We start from the raw sequence: 17,771 nt of genomic DNA, 5'->3' as shown, positions 1-17,771 counted from the left end.
TGCATTTACAACCATATAGGATTTAAGGGATGCGCGATTTGTACAAACCATTCTTATGTATGGAGGTTGTATAGAAACCCTGGGGAAGGTGTATGCTTGAACTAGTGGGCTGCACAATCCAACTTGTAGATAATCCAGGCCATTCGACTGGACATCTGGGCTATGCATTCCAATCAGATCATTGATTTGGACCATTTATTTCATCAAGACCCTTGATGTAGACACTAGATGCACAACTGAGACTTTGAGTTTCATATCAAACACCATAAATGACTTGAAATGAAAAGAACATCACTAGAACTTCAGAATTTCAAAGAACCCAATCAACAAAAGCGCTTCCAAATGTCTAATGAAGCTTCATTTTGAAAGCTCTATTACTTCACACTCTTCCAAGTGTCTAACTGAAGGCTCCAGGTAAAGAAGTTCTGATACCACACTCTTCCAAGTGTGAAACTAAAAGCTATATCCACTACTACTAGGAGAGGATGCAATGTACATAGCAGTGTCTATTAAGAATGGCCTGTATAAAGCTGCTTGCTTTTACTGCCAAAAAAGATAAAATAGGCTTGGCAAATATAGAAATATGGTATTCCAAATGGCGGTGTCTATTCATTCATCCACTTTTTCAATAGCAGTGTCTATTTATCCACTTCTTCAATATACGTCAAATCTAACTAATGAAAGATTAACATTTATAGTACCTTTCTTTGCCTTGCTTGTGAAAGGGCAACTTCGAGTTGTCTTTCTAGGTGCTGCAATTCTTTCACACTCAGTGGTCCAAGATCTTCTCCTAGCAGGTGCCTTACCATCATAATATTTACCACAAGAAGAAGAGAGATTTGGCATAATATATTAGAACCTTACCGGCAAAAAGTAACATAGATTTTTTTGATCATATAAGTCAGGTAGGGATGTGTCTGGAACACCCAAGTTGCACATCAGGTGCATCCCATCATGCAGAGGACCTGGCCCAAACCATTCAACTTCCAAACTCGTCAGGTAGCCCAAGGTACATGTGTAGCCCACTTCATGAGTGGACCCGAATGATTTTTTTACAAGGTCATCCACATGGCGGGCACCACAGGTTGCACAGTTCAGATGTCCCATAAAATCTCAAATTGGGATTTTCTACCGCATTTAGAGATGCATATGAAGAACTGCGTTTGGGCTTAGCACACCTCTAAACAAGAATAGCTCTAGGAATAACACTGATACAGATAGATGTATCTCATGGCAGTTTGGAATGGAGATAACCTTTGTGAGCGCTGCAGAGATTCATATTTTGCCTTCAACTTGGACACTTCCTGATACCATCCCTGCAACAATAAATTAAGCTTAAGAAAACAGAAAACGAAAGAAAAAAAAAAAGAAGGCCACTGACATTTTCAAAATTGTATTTAAGAATTCAATTCTCTACAGCTCAATGAGACATCTCAGGAACAAACATAACAGTTCAGACAAGAATAATTTGATTTTGTGATCAAGAAGACTACTATCCATTATTAAAATTATATGTGAATGCCTGGTAACAGAATAACATGTTTGAAATTCTAATTACTTGATTCATCCAGAACCCCATTATTTGCAAATGCATAGATGCTTGTTTGAATGCAAAGCCAAAGGAACATTTTCTTCTTCAATCATAGTTTGTTATATTAAAAAGGAAATGTGCAAATAATTGTGACGTTTCAATTATATAAAACTAACGAAAATGATAAAAGAAGAAGAAAAAAAAAAAAACCTAAGGTTGCCTTTATACTGCAAAGAACTCCCCTAAAACTCAATTTGGTGACACTTCTAGAGCTTCAAATTCTTCAATGGAGCCCAAGATCAATTTTCAATGATCTAAATCTACAAGTAGTGATTAGGGGGGTAATCTTAATGAGCATTGATTTGATTATCTTCTCTAGCCAGCAAAAAATCACTGAATGGCCAATCCGTCAACTACAACCAATCCGTCAACTGCAGCAGGGATTCTTTCTTTGCAAAAGGACTTGCTCAAAGGTATCAGCTTCATCCTGGGCAATGGAGTCAATATTCGGTTTTGGAAAGATATTTGGGTAGGAGACATGTCTTTGAAAGATGACTTCCCAAACATATTCAGTCTCGCCTCCAACCCCGCCATCCACATTGCTAACTGCTTCTCTATATCGGCCAACAAAACGGAATGGTCTGTGGCCTGTGGGAGAAACCTTCAGGATTGGGAGGTTGAAGAATATGCGAGCCTTCTTGAGCGTATTTACAAGGGTATTCCAGACATCCATAGCCCAAACAAGTTATTCTAGAAGGCAGATAAATATGGTACTTTCTCAGTTAAATCTTTCTACTCTCTACTGGGCCGTGAGTCGGTCTCTGATGATGATCGTCCCCCATTCCAATTTTGGAAATATTCGGTCCCCCCTAAGCAGCAGCCTTTGCTTGGTTGGTGGGGATCAAAAAGATCCTCACGGTGGATAATCCGAGAAAAAGGGGAATGCTCATCGTCAACATCTGTCTTTGCTCCATGAAGAATGAAGAATCTATTGATCACCTGCTGCTTTTTTGTCCTTTCATCTATCGAATTTGGACAGAATTCCTCATCTGCTTAACATTAACTGGTGCTTTCCTAGTTTGGTGTCCTCTCTCCTTAAAGCTTGGCATGGGGTCAGTTTGGGCAAACAGAAGACGCAGCTATGGAGAATGGCAATTATCGCGATTTGGTGGTCAGTTTGGGAAGAAAGAAACGATAGATGTTTCAGGGATATTTCTAGCTCGGAAGCGGTTATTGCCAGTAAGGCTAAGCGCCTCATGATCGAATGGGCAGTTTTCGTTGTGGATCTTAAGAATTGTAATTTTGTTTTTCTTGGAGTTTAGTGGTGATTGCTTCCTCGGTGATCTCTCTTCTCTCCCCTGTTTTGTTTCCCTCTTTTCTTCTCTTATATATAAAGTGACTTTTCAAAAAAAAAAAAAAAAAAAAACCAATCCATTCCAATCGAGTAATTCTCATTTTGAAAAATGATTATTCCTGTGTTAAAAAAAATAAAAATGGGATACATTGCTCATGAAGATTGGCCGGATTGGCGGCTGATTAAGATTGGCTGGATAAAAATGCTCATGTACAGTGCATGGGTTGCCAATTTGTCATTCTTTAATAATGGTTGGCTAACTAAAACCATATTCAGTTCAACCAAGAATATCCAGGCAATCTCCCAAAAATCTCCACGCTAAATCAATCCTAGCCTTTCAGGGACTCATTGGATACTCTAGCATAGTACGAAACTTAATAGTCATCCACTCTGAAATTTCACATGCAGCACATGTTAACTCAAATTTTAAACCGACAAAATGTCGGGACTCACTGTCATTAGGTTACAATCCCAAAATCAGATTCATTGAGAAATTCTAACCTCTGATTCATGGACATTAATTTGTTCAAAGAGAACCATTATATATTTCTAAATTTTAGCTATCCAATAAATGGCCCACTAATCCAATAATCAGATAACCGAATAGGCATAATCTTTTGTTTATGATACATCTAAACTGGGACCCATAACTTTAGCTTAGTTTGAATTATATTCCAAGTATGCAATTTCTAAGTGCCTGTATATCCTCCATCACACCCCACCAGAGTATCAATGCTTTTCTCACCTTTTAACTAGGCCCCTGCAAATGGATGGTTAAAAAGACAAGTAAAGTACACATTCAACCTGAAAAGGCAAAAGTTGGGCTACGATGTTCCATTAAGGGATATTTGTGGGAAACGGTAAATTCGAAGTCAGCCACATCAAAGCAAATCAACAATATGGATCGCATAACCATTGGACAAACAAGTAAAAAGGGAAAATTTCAAGGATAGTATGCATATCCTCAGGGCGAGTACTTCAGATAAAATTCTTATCCATGGTGGCAAAAACAGAATGCAATAATTTGAGATAATTCCATTCACTAAGAACAACATTTATAACAGTGCATTGAAGCAACAACCATAAAAACCACCGGTCCATTTCAAATAATTGTGTCAGAGGAAAACCCAAGTCTTGCTTTCAGATAGAAATGACGGTGATTGTGACTAATGATAACAAAAAGCATCATCGTAGGGGTCGTTTGGATGCCTGTAAATGGGGCAAGTTGTAAATGATTTACAGGAAAATCATTTACACTCTGCATTTACCCCCATCTCATTTAAAGGCTCTCCATTTACAGCCTAATGGCTACATTTTCAAAGATTGGCTCTCCATTTACAGGATTAAACAATTTACAGGCTATCCAAACACAGACAATCATGTACAGCTTACAGCCAAAGGACAGGATGAGGGACCCCATTTACCATTTTAACCATTTACCACTATCGCAATTGCTAAAATGCAAAATGGGTGTAAGAAAATTGGTCTGGTGGATGTAGATATTGACAATTTGCGTTATGAAAAGAAAATGTAGAGTGGTATTGAGGGAAGAGAGATTTCAATCTCAGTAACATACCCCATTGATGTTGAATGGTAAAAAGAGTTCTCACTGCAGATGAATGTTAGAACTCCCAAGCTTCCCATCGTTCTTCCGGCGAAAACCAAAAGGGAGATGTGAACGTTCTTACTATAAATACAGTGCGGGCTTGATAGTCTAATATACTCATTGCAGATGAATCCCTTGGTCCGAGTTCGCTACTTCTTAAATCATTTCCGTTGATCATGACCGTTGAAATCATGGGCTTCATAAATCGTAGGCCCCATTTTTGGTGGGGCATGTCCTAACACCTAGGGCTATTTGGTTGTAGGGGATTTCATTTTCGGGAGACTATAACATCACCCACCTCTCCCAAGACACGGCGGTTGCATTCTATATTTAAGATGCGTTGGCTCTCATACCAATTGCTAAGAACATAACTAATGCATTAGGAGCTTGTTTGGTTTGCTATAATTCATGGTAATTAGATATAAATGGGTGAGAGTTGTTTCCATATTTTCCAAACTAACATACGACACTTAAGTAAAATACGTTTTATATGTAATTCATAAATTTTACAAGATCATTTTAGGATATGAGCTTGAAAACAAGATACATCTAAAGCTCAACTGGACTACACCACATGAAGTAGTGGGAATTTGACGCCCACAATTAAAACCCATGTGGGGTCCACCATGATGTATATTTGACATCAAATCTCTTAGTAAGGTCACAAAGACATGGATTAAGGGAACTAACAAATACCAACTTGATTCAAAAGTTGTGGTTCCCAAGAAGTTTTCCATGATGGATTTCCATGGTATGGTTTTGGATCCGCCTCATTTTTGGACTCGTGTCCTATAATGATCTAAAATATGAATGCATGGTGTTGATAAAACGCATCTATAATGGTGGGACCCACTGAATTTTAGTTGGGAAACACACACAATTGAGATTGAGCTTTCCACGTTTCTTAAGGTGAAAATACACCGCTTGCCAAACATGAGCATTTCTTGCTATTATCCTTTACAACAGTTCACCTGTGACTAAACCCAAGCAACACAGGCCCTAGCCTTAAAATTGATGGAACATGTCAAGCTAAGCTCTTTAAAGAGTTGTGATTTTATTTAGATATAAATTGTGGCATATATGTGAAGCTTGATATAGATGGTGAGACATTGACTATGCACATTGTCACATCTCACATGCATAACATGTTGGATGCTTGAAGATAGATCAAAGCTCATATGGTAAACTAAAAACATGTGATGCATGTATACAGAAAAGATCATCCCTCTTATGTTCTGCAGTAAAAACAAGTAATTCCACTAGCTTACCACATGGTTGTCCTCATTTGCAGTAGCTCCAGTGGTATAGTGATCAAGACCATTGATTTGATGGGACTCACCCAATAGTGTAATGATCCAAACCATCGATTGGTGGGACTCACTCCCACAAACCTCTCCTCTTATCTTCTTCCCAATCATTGCTTGGGCACCTATTTAAGAGTTGGGATTTTTCCATGGGAAAAAAATAAAAAAGGAAAAAGGGTGCAGTATAATGAGCATATGGTACCGGGAATTGTATGGACCCTCCAATGATAAGGAGGACGTGGACTGTCAAATTGTTGGGCCATCTCTCAGATTTACCATTGACCTGAAACTGTGCTAAATGGAAGGGAAACGGATTACGGCTTGTGCCTGGACCCGGTTAATGTGCTTTTATTTGGAAGTCCATTACAACTTGTGGCGACATGTAGTTCCATCAAATCCCTCCACATCCCAATACCATTGGGCTATTGTTTCTAATATGGGAAACCATGAATGTTATTACTATAAATCCCTCCTACCTAGTATTATTTCATTTATACGCCTTATAGCGACATGTGCCTACTATTTTTAGGTTGGTAAAAATAGTGATTTGGATCGTAAATGATCAAGATTTGGAACTAAAAACTATGGAAGTTGACAATTTAGGTAACATTGGTTAGTAGGCCTCTTTCCAATAGAAAATTGTCCAATACTCATATGCATCATCAATGCAAATGGACACCCAATCCAATCTTTGATAGTTTTAGATGTATAATAATTCCCATCTACAAGGGGCTTTTAGAATGTCCACCATTTACACACATTCATTCGGTCTTCAAGGGCATGTTTGGATTCATTAAAATTAAAAGAGAAAAGTTGATTTTATTGGAAATAATATTTCTAGGAAAATTGATGGAAATGGAGCACTAATCATGGTGTCTGTATTATTCAGATGGCACGATGGATGCTTAGGAGGCAACCAGAAAGGAGGAAAATCCACAAATCATAATCACCATAATCATCTAACCCTTATCTCAACTAATTCAAAGGGAGACCACGAATAAAGAAGAAAAAGTGGAAAGCAAGGAGGAGAGAGCTGTAAGTACTGTTGGAATCCATCAACACAATGTAGCAAAAACACAGAGGGAACGTTACTTCGGTCTAAAGAGGAATAATCTTATTAATTCGAAAAAACTATTATTATGGGGTTTCTAGCCTTTATAAAGAGCCGTATGTCAATGAAAAATCTTTCACATGAATGTTTAAACACGAGCTAATGCCATTGATCAAATGGCTAGAAAGTCAACCCAAGGTAACACAATTATATGCAAGATAATGACAGAATCCCTGTAACCAATACGATCGACAGAAGGAAGATCATGGAAATCCATGGTGATCGTTACCACAAAACACATGCCACTTGTAAATCAGAAAACCAATTGTCATACAAATATGTAGCGATGAATAGAAGGCTATAGTTTACGGAATGGCCTGAAATAGTGCGTATGATCTCAGGGTTAGTTGACGTTGATTCTTCTCATTACATATGGCAAAATATAGCTGGCCAAATGGCTAGTTGATAATGTGAAATCGTGGAAAATAATTTTTATTAGGAGTATAATCAGCCGTGTCTCTAATTGGCCAATAGATGGAAGTGAGAATAAAAAAAAAGTGATTCCTAAGATTGTATGCTATACTTATAAATAAAGGTCAGAGCGAAGAGCTCAAGGCCCACATTAACCCAATAAAACTCTACTTTATAGGATAATGTTGCTTATCCTTCGTTCATTATGGATGCCCTTACTTTAAATTTGGTCTAATTCATCAACTGCTAGCTAGCGCAATGCTGTATAAATCATAGACCATTTACATTACTTATACCTTGTTCACAAATACAATGTTGGATGGCTAGGAAGATTGTTCAGTCTTGAACGGAAGGTTGTGGCGCTCTCTTGCTACATACTAAGTGCTTCCGTTGACCATCTCGCTATGAAGTCTAGATTTGCCCTCCATTAGCTGTCTCACCATGAAGCTTAATTCCCGTCAAACAATGAATATATGACCATCTCGCACCAGACGTCCATCTCACTATGAAGCTCGACTTCTAATTGGTAATGAATAGATGATTGTTCAGCAACATAGCTGTTTCACCAGGAAGCTTAATTTTTCACTAAGCAATGAACAAACTGCCATGTATTTATTTATTTATTTATATATTTTTTTCTTGCGTTGAATGTAAGCATTCCTATAGTAGATTTTTTTACTTTTATCCACATTATGTCATTGTTAAATTGTGGTTGCCATTATATACTCAATTGAAAGTACTTTTATTTATAAGACAAAAAGAACTAATCAAAAGGACGAACTCCCCTACGGATTACCTAATCTATTAGGATAAGTGAATGATGGTCGGCCAAATTGTACGGAATTCAGTCTTTCAATTTATTTCGGCACCGTGGTCATAGACCTTGGTCTAGGTATCAGCATGTCTACAATTTCTCGTCAATTTCATGATGGAATTGGTCTAGTTTTATACCTTCGTTGTTTCGAGTAATTTTACGCTTTTCTTGTTTTTGCAGCCTAGCTCATTTCAGCATTTATGACTTGACAGGCGCATTAATGAAAATCCAGCCAATGGCCATCTCTTACTTCACACTCGTGCCAACTTTACTGTGATTGATTAATGATGGCTACATATTTAAGATATGTAATGATGGGCCACATGGACATGCATATAGACATAGTTAAGGTTGATATAAGTCTAATAAGACAGATTTATATGACAAGTGAGGCTTTTTTTTTTAACACTCACTTAAAGTGGGTTTTTTTTTTTTTAAATAATTTATTTTTAAGCAATGGGCCTCATATGGTGATATACACCAGTCACGGCCCCAAACGGTTATGATCATATAATAATGACCCCACATGTATAACACATGGTTAGGGTCCACTATCAATGGGTGCACTCGATGGTGGGCCCACAATACACTTGGTTCGGATCGAGTAACTAACGGTAAGCCCATGATAGGTCTAAGGGTGGCAATGGACCGGGTAGCTTGCCCAACCTGGATTTGGGCTGGGTTGGACCTACTAGTTTGACCAGTGGGCTAGGCTTGGGTCTCACATGCATCTTTCCATAATTTTCATGTCGAGCTTGGGCTCAAATCCTTTTAGCCCCATTCCAATCTTCCTTTAGGCAACCCGTATATCTTAAAAGTAGAAATAGAGAATTTGTCAATTTTCGGATGGGGCAAGTTGGACCAGGCATAACCAATTTCTTTTTTTTTCTTTTTTTTTTTTCAGGTTCAAACCAGGCCCATTTCCATCCCCACATGGACCTAACATGGAAATACATATGGTTATGATCAACTAACGATAGTCCACATGGTTAATATCATTTATCAATGGGCCCAACATGGACAAAACACATTGGTATACATCGATTTGCGATGAGCGTTACATGGTTAAGGTCATCTGATGATGGGTCAATGTGGAAATACACATGGTTAACCATTGAGTGACGATTGGTCACATATGGTTAAACTCAGCGTTCAGCAACTATTGGCCCCATGGGGGAATGTAAGTGTTTTGGATTGACTAACAATGAACCCCACTCAATTAAGATCATCTAAGGATAGGCCCACATGGCTAAGATCATCTAAGGGAATGAGAAGAAATTAAAGTTGACTGAGATGTGGAATGAGAAGAAGAAAAATAAATTTCATCTCAAGTGAGATGTGGGGCCCCGCATGGTTTGTATCATAGACAGGCCATCCGTCTGATGTGTTCCCTTACGTCACCTGCAGGGCCTGAAAATCAGCCGAATACAAAACTTTGGTGGGCCATAGCACAGGAACAAGGTGGGAGGGAACATTCACCCTTGATTCTCAAAGCGGCCCACTTGAGTTTTCAAACAGCCTGATCTTTGTCCTAACCCTATATCGAGGGACCATGAAGGGGTCTGGTCTGGACGGTCTAGATTCTGTAAACAAACATTATGGGTCCCCCACTCAAATCAAGGGTGGGTGTCTCCTCTCAACTTGTCCCCTGGTTTGTGGTCCAAATGAGTTATTGTATGTGCTGATTTTTGGAAGTTGGGTGGGCCCGCATAGTCATTCCAGGATAATGTATGCAGGCCTTGCAGCTGGGATGGGGATGGCAAAGGGTCGGGTTTGGGCCTGATAGGAGTCAGCCCAAGCCAAAAGGGCCAAAATTGTACCCGACAACGACCCACTTAAAAGCCATCAAGCCCAAACTGACCGGTTTAATTGTAAATGGGTCGGGCTCGACTGACCTGATTGCACCAACCAGGGCCCGACTCATCAGGTTTAAGAATTATATATGAATCTCAGGTCATCTGGTCCGGAGACCCATCGACCACCTATATTGGCAGAATGGGCGACGCAGGGTTCAAACCAAGCCTGACCATTTACTTAAATGAATCACATTTCTAGCTAAGGCCTGACCATTTACTTAAATGAATCACATTTCAAACCAAGCCTGACCATGGAGACAGTTCGATAGCTACTACCATTATCCACATTGTGTGCAGGAATGAGGATTCCAATATTTAAAAAGTGGGGCCTAACATGGATGGGTTACGATTTAAAAATCATACTCATTGGCGATCCTAAAAATTCAATAAGAAGGTTTCAAAGGATAGTGAAGAAGATCAATGGTTCAGGAAAAGCTCATTGGAGATATGATCGGGACTGTGAGTGCAAGCAATGTATGTTTGTTTTTTGCTTTTTTTTTTTTTTTTCCTTAATTTAATTTTTAACTTTGGCGTTGTTTGATAAACTTAAAACTTAAAAAGTGCTGAATTTTAACACTTGTAGGGACTAAAAAATCAGTTCAGTAATTTATTTGAAAAGTCTTGATATATTATGAAAAGAAACATTTAAAAAAAAAAAAAATACAAAATCCTGTTTGGTAAACACAAACCATAAATGTCTGAAAATTAACAATTTGCTATATTTGCCCTTAAATGTGTTGTTGTCGTGCTACCAATCCGTATACATCTCTCAAACATAATTTTTGATTGATGGACGGACCATGATTTATATTTTTCTTCATAGAATAATTCTAACCTTTCGATTAATATGTTTGAACTGTACGACTAAAATGCTTGCCTATGCACCTTCACACACGTCTTGGGCCATGTCAAATAAAAAAACACTTCCATCCATTTATTTGCTTCTCTCTTTGCTATAGCCCACCAAAGTTTTGGATTGGGCTGAAATTTGCACCGTGGGGGTTTCATGGTGTCGCGTCATGTGGATCGATCGGATTCTGTGCCCAGAACACGTGTGCTGCTCACTATAAAAGGTGTGCCAGAGAGAGAGAGACCATAAAAGGTGTGCCGGAGAGAGAGAGAGAGAGAGAGAGAGAGAGAGAGAGAGTTGGCATGGTTAGTCCACAATGGAGCTTATGTTAACCGTGTTATGGATTATGGAAAGGAGATTTAAAAAAAATGCTCAAAATTTATTCTACAAAGTCAAAATGTCATCTATGCACATGTAGCCTGAATATGTAACGACGCACCAACTTCAACATCCAAGATCTGAATGCTCATTTCTTCATTCGGAACATATGACCACTTATTCTGAAGCTATCAATAATTACTATGAGATAAATGAATTACATCATTGGGCAGGTTACACTTAATGGGCCAAAAATTGGCCGCAAGATTTTGAGAAAGATGGAGAGAGACAGGCGAGAATATGGGAGAGAACTTAATAGCTTTGGAAAACCTAGAAACACAATGTTGTTATTTTGAATTATTGGTAAGAATATTTTCATCAAAATTTGCCAGATAAATTTTTTTTTTTTAAAAAATCATAAAATTTTAGTGATAGTTAAAATTAGTTCGTTAGTTTTTTGTATTTACCAAATGATCTGAATTGTGAAAGTCACCGAAAATCATAACTTTCAGTGATAAGTGCTGAAATTATGTTTTGCCAAATGGCACCTTAGGCAGCTATATGTGAGGCCAATTAATTGGTTGTCCACGATTTTAGCCGAAATTATGTTTTGCCAAATGGCACCTTAGGCAACTACATGTGAGGCCAATTAGTTGGTTGTCTACGATTTTAGCCTGAAGAAACCTTCTCAACTAGAAATGGATGGAGCGCATGATGAATAGATTTGATGAGTGAAATGTAGGCATAGTAGATGGAGCCCACGTCAATAAAATCAACTGTTAAAATTGAATATTGACGGTTTGTCACGGAAAAATCTATAAGAGGAAGCACCAAGGCTGTGGCAAAGGTGAGGGCACTGGTAGATGGGTTGAACCATTGTGCTACAGTAGGGATTTGAAAATTACCAAGTGAAAAGCAATATCAAGATGATTGTAGAATGTCTTCAGTCCAAATCTTTTGCTCGTCGATAGTAGGATTGGTGGAAACAAATCCAATGTGTTGCAAAGGTTTGTTAATTTATTTTTTTCCCATGCATATAGAGAAAGTAATGAAGTAGCGGATGCATTAGCAAAATGAGAAAATTAAAGGGCACCTTTCCAACACAGGGAAGAGCGTTAAAAAGTGAAGAGGAAGATCACCGTCTTCCTCAAATGGGTAAAACCTTAAATCCACAAGATAGTTTATTGAATTCACAAAGAAAAATAAAAATAAAACTCTAATATTTTTTATTGAATAATTGTGTAATATATATTATTCTCAATAACACCACTAATAAAATAAAAATAAACACTTAATTCATAATTATCCAAAATAGCAAAGGTCTAACCCTAATATAAGTTACCCGAAATAGTAAAACTCATCTAAGCTTAACATAATTATAAGTGATTTCTAAAAAAAAGAGAAGGAAATCTAAAACTCTAAAAATAAGAAAAAAATCAAAATGCTTAAAAATAGTATTTTTTCTTCTTCTAAAATCTAGATTTTGAATTGGAAGTGTGCTTTTCTCGTAAAATGGACAGACGCGACGGATTATGTGGGTTGGTTCACCCTGGATGGCCCATTACAATAAAGATTGATATGTCTTGCATCCCATAGTGATACACGGATCAAAATTTATGGTCAATTTATTGTTCACACATCAAACGATAATTTCTCCCTAATCCAGATTGAATTTCTTTGAGCTGGATGCACATATGGCCCAATTACATCATACCTTACATAGAATTGAGCCTAGATATGATGGACTTCTGCTTCCATTTGGCCTTATTTTAGTCCAACTATGCTAGGAATGTATTTGTACCAAGTCCAACATCAATTCCCAAGGAGCCAAGAGGCAGTTTTTTCATGTTGTAATTTTGAGGTTGTCTTGAAGTACCTTTTGTTATCAAGATGAAATTTCATTTATAGGCTGAGCGGGGCTATGTATAGCCATCTCACGTCTAGGTGTATCTATCTTTTTACTACTATTGTATTGTAAATGAAGCCTTATGGGTAGTTTCATATAAGGGTTAATAGGAAATTGAATTAGATTCTCATTTTAAACTAGTAAATTTGTCTTTTGGTTGAGCTCTGCTTCTTTGTAATGGTCCGTGTATTGGGTGGAAATCAATGAAGTGGAACTCTCTTCCTCTCTCAAAGTTCTTGTAACTTTATTCTTTTAGCATTTTCTTCATCTTTCTCCATTCATGATGTAAACAACAATGATTATATTTTGCACCAAAGCCATTTATGCGTCAGATAATCCAGTTTTCGGTGGGTTTCAGATTGGCATTTCCGCCATTTATTCCGATAACAAGAACCAAGATCAAGATTTATGGCCAACACCATATGCTATTCAATTGCCTATGCATGCATCATCATTGTTCAATGACTACGAATGAAAGAGGGGCCAGATCAGGTACCTGGCCACTAATCATGTTTATGTGTTTTTGGTCATCGCGAACGTTTGATGTCAGGCCCATCTTACAATTCAGGCCCTTCCAATGGTCCCATGTAAAGATGTAGACCGGATCATGAGGGAGGATCCTCATAACTCTCTATCATGATAAAGTTATTCATAACAAGTTACTCTCCTGCCCTTGGCCTTGGTCCACTGTTTTCTTGTCACATGTGAGGCACGGACTTACCTAATGGACCCTATTTTTTTTTTTTGATCTTATCATTTTTTTTTTTTCTCAAAAGAAGGCGCAATGGTGGCCCAATGTCTATTCAACCACAAAAAGAGAATTTACAATTTGGGGAGGCCCAGAGAAAAAGGACTGGGCCCGCCTATCGTGAAGGGCTGAACTAAAATAAACAAGCGAACCAACAGACTGAAATGGACTGGAGAGGCTACGAGATTCAAATCGCCCCCAATCCAACTCTATCGAGAACCAACTCTCCGCGAGTTTTGCAGGGGAGATCCCCAGACGAATGGAACGTTCTGTGGAGCTGATTTAAGCTACCCCAGCGGGCCAGGCTATCCGCTGCTGCAGTGGACTGCCTGGGGATTTGTTTAACGGAAATTGATAACGTTCCCTGATAGAACTCGAACTGGTTCTTCCAGTAGAAAACGGACCAAGGGACAGCCCCTCTTTTAGAGAAAAGATCAACGACAGCTAAGGAGTCGCTCTCCACTTCCAAGTTAGAATAGCCGAAATCCTTGCAATGCTTCAAACCGTCAATTACTGCCTTAACTTCTGCCATGAAATTCGACCCCAGCCCGTATCCTGAAGCGAAACCTAACGGACCCTACTTAGTGAGCCATCAAGAACCCATTTGTACGACGCAAAAAATCCAAACTGTTGATGTGATGGGGCTCATGCTTGATGACCATCTCAATGGTGACCATCATATGATCCTTTAAACTGTCTAATGGCAACCATCATATTAGAAGTTTAGAACCATAAACCATGGACTCCATTTATACAAGTCAAGCCCGGCACAAATGTTAGGCCTATGTATACCGACTGACATCATTTATGAATGTAACGTAGTAATGACAGCTAGAGAGTGAAGCAACGGGTGCCGAACATTAGAACGAAGAATTTCAACGGAGCTGCGGTCAAATAAAAAAAAAAACACTGGTTTCTTCTATGGATCCATAAGGTATTGATTTAACCATTGCATTAAATCAGCTAAATTTTACAAAACATTAGATATGATATAGCTGTGGTCAAGCATTTTGGTTAGTGGACATGATCAAATCCTTAAGATTATATGTAATAACGCCATCTGCTGTAATTACAGAACTATGCTTTGACTCATCAACATATCTGGATCAGTTTTGGGCCTTTGGGAAGAACCGAGAGGTGTTTGGCATGGGATGCCTTGGTCCAAAGAAATCCTACTAAGGGCCTGTTTGATAAAGCTTATTTTCAACACTTATCACTGGATTTTGGTATTTTTAGTAATTTTTTTTTTAGTTGGGCGTTTGGTAAATTCACATAATTAAATGCTTAATTTTGATTTATATTGGAAAAAGATCTTTTTCATCTCCCCTCTCTTACCCATCACTTAACGCAGATTGTAGTAACTGATTTTTCTCCATATATATCAATAATTTAAAATGACAATAATGCACTTCCTCTTCTCATAAAATAACAACACTTTTGGGGTTGCTGTAAATTTAAGATGGAGACTGACACTTTAGCCATGTCCTTGTTAGTAGGTAGGAGTCTTTGTTGTTTTGTGTTTGTCTAAGCATAGTTTTAGAGAGTAGCAAGTAGCGAAACACTTGTTGCTATGGAAACATGAGGATTATCATAGAGGCTGTAAATTGAAAACAAACACAATAATTTTACAGTAAGGATGCTAAAAAACAAGTAAGCAAGAACATAACTAAACAACTAGAATTTCCTTTTGGTTCTTAATGTTGAGTCAAGATAATTAAACAGATGGACAAGAAGAGGTAAAATGGCAAAGTCCTACCTGTGTTTCGCGATCAGAAACGACAACATCTTGAGGAGTGTAACAGCATCTTTGGTATCGCTCAAGCGTTTTGTTCGTGCTGCAAAGACAATAGAGCATTTAATAAGCTTTTGCTAGAATTTCAGATGATGTTTCTCATTTTCATTCCAAGAGATCAATTAGCAAATTCTTTCTTTCATTCAATTGCCCTATAGAACTAATAAATAATTAGAAATATGGGAACAACATTTCCTCCTTTCATTGAGAAAAAAGAGGCAAGAGAAGGACAAGGACGATCTCGATTGTAGCACTGAACTCATGGAGTTTAAAAACAGGAAGCACCCTATCAATGTTTGATTGAGAAAGAAACTCAAGGAAATTTGCTTTTCTGTTTTTCTATTTATTCATCATTGCTTTTTCTACTATCTAGTCCCCGGCCAAGCTGGCAAGAGAGAGTAAAGAGGTCATTAGGTGGGCATTAAAGCCAACAAATATCCAATGCAGTATTTGTACTAACTAGAGAGAGAGAAGCTTATATTAAAATATTTCAACCCTTTAATCATTTGAGTCTTTTCCGTTTTGAACATGTTCGAATATGGACGGTGACATTAACCTTTAAATAATTCAAGTTTGAAATCTTTCATATATGTTTTTTTTTTTCCTTCAATATACCCATCCATGATGATGCCCATTGTATAGTCAATAGGGGACATTGTAAGGGACCCCGGTCCAATGGCTAAAGCTCAAACCTATCCACCTCAATGCGTCTGGATGTATTCTAGTAAGCCTCAATTGCAAAAGCATTTGCACTTGTCCCGATTGAAAGAATTTGGGTAGAAAACACTTTGATGTTTTCACTGATTGGGAGTTCACTTCTGGGTGGAAAGGAAGATATTTTTTTTTCTAAGATTGTGTTTCATAGAAAAAGTTCTAATTTTTTTTCTCCATCCTCTTTTTTTATTTATTTTTTATTTTTTTATTTTTTATAAATGCTCTCCAAATACTTCTTGGAAATTAACTTTAAAATAAAATGTCGTTTTCTCTTCTTTTCTTTTCCAACCTTTCAAACAAGCCTAAGGCTACCATGAAAGAAAGGCCTAAGGCTACCATAAAAGAAAGGATAATCACCGTGATTATAGCATACAGGGTTTCCTGGAATACATCCTGATATATTGCAACAGGATATGTAGGAACTTTAGCCATTGGATCAGGGTTCTTTTAATGACCCAAACCATCTATATGATGGGCCTTACTATTGATGGATGGTACGCAAAAAAATTATTCAAAGGTCGGAGACAGCACATGTTGGAAGGAAAAAAAGGTCCATAATCAGAGAGAGAGAGAGAGAGAGAGAGAGAGAGAGAGAGAGAGAGAAATATTCTGATGTAACAGTGTTTACTTTTTGGCTACCCGCAGTCCAAAGTTAAGCCCATCTAAAAAATGGATTGGATCATAGCAAGATGGCCCAAATACATAGGCTAAAGTCCCAATTTCCCCTACAACAACATATCTCGATGTATTTACCCACATTTTTTGAGAGGGTAACTCAGTAGTGGGTGGCCTTGTGAAGCTCGCAAGCGATGGGCGTCCGAACATGCTCCATCAACATCAAGCCGACCTCCCTAAACATGTTAGGAGTTCTCTAGCTCTAGACAATGCAGGTGTGGGGATGATCAGGAGTCGGTGAATTAAAAAGGATAAGGGCTGATTCGTTTGTGTTGGATGCGGTTTGGGCTGTTCCCTTTGTTTTATCTTTTTTGGGTTTTTTTTTTTTCCTTCTTCTGTACATGGGCTCTTAAGATAGGCAGGGCCCCAATCTTTTTGTGGGGCCAGGCCTGAATGTATCTTGTTTCTTCTTCTTCTTATTATTTTTTAAAAAAATCTGTAAATAAAAAAAATATCAGGATGTATTAAGCAGATCTCTATAATATAAATTAAGCTCTATGCCATATGATTTTTACACAAATAAATATATCTGGGTCATACCAGCTAATTAGTGATTTTTTTTCTTGACTAAAACAATACAATACTCGTCATATATATATATATATATATCATAGGATATGCTAATTAGATGGGGACCATTATTCTTGTGTGCCGCTACGTTGAAAGGCGATATCTTGAATACTAAGTGTACTAGACTGAGGCAGGCAGCTTGCTAGTAGCCTTCTAAAAAGGAGTAAACAGGCAGCCGCGTTCAATGCAGTAAAACTCACATATGGATGGT

The 17,771-nt window shown here is 37.9% G+C and overlaps 1 protein-coding gene across 1 annotated transcript in view; it reads right to left on the bottom strand.

The window, feature by feature from the left end:
- The window catches only part of LOC131249065 (agamous-like MADS-box protein MADS3), a 99,093-nt gene that overhangs the window by 31,492 nt on the left and 49,830 nt on the right, over positions 1–17,771 (bottom strand). The window contains exons 2-4 of the mRNA XM_058249630.1: positions 15,566–15,644; positions 1,255–1,316; positions 702–801 (exon numbers count right to left, since the gene is read on the bottom strand). Of these exons, the coding sequence (XP_058105613.1) occupies positions 702–801; positions 1,255–1,316; positions 15,566–15,644 (241 nt within the window). The remainder of the gene's footprint in view (positions 1–701; positions 802–1,254; positions 1,317–15,565; positions 15,645–17,771) is intronic.

This window comes from Magnolia sinica, chromosome 6 (assembly GCF_029962835.1).
Source record: "Magnolia sinica isolate HGM2019 chromosome 6, MsV1, whole genome shotgun sequence".
NCBI classification, from domain to species: Eukaryota; Viridiplantae; Streptophyta; class Magnoliopsida; order Magnoliales; family Magnoliaceae; genus Magnolia; species Magnolia sinica.
This window is presented reverse-complemented; position numbering and strand designations above follow the sequence as displayed.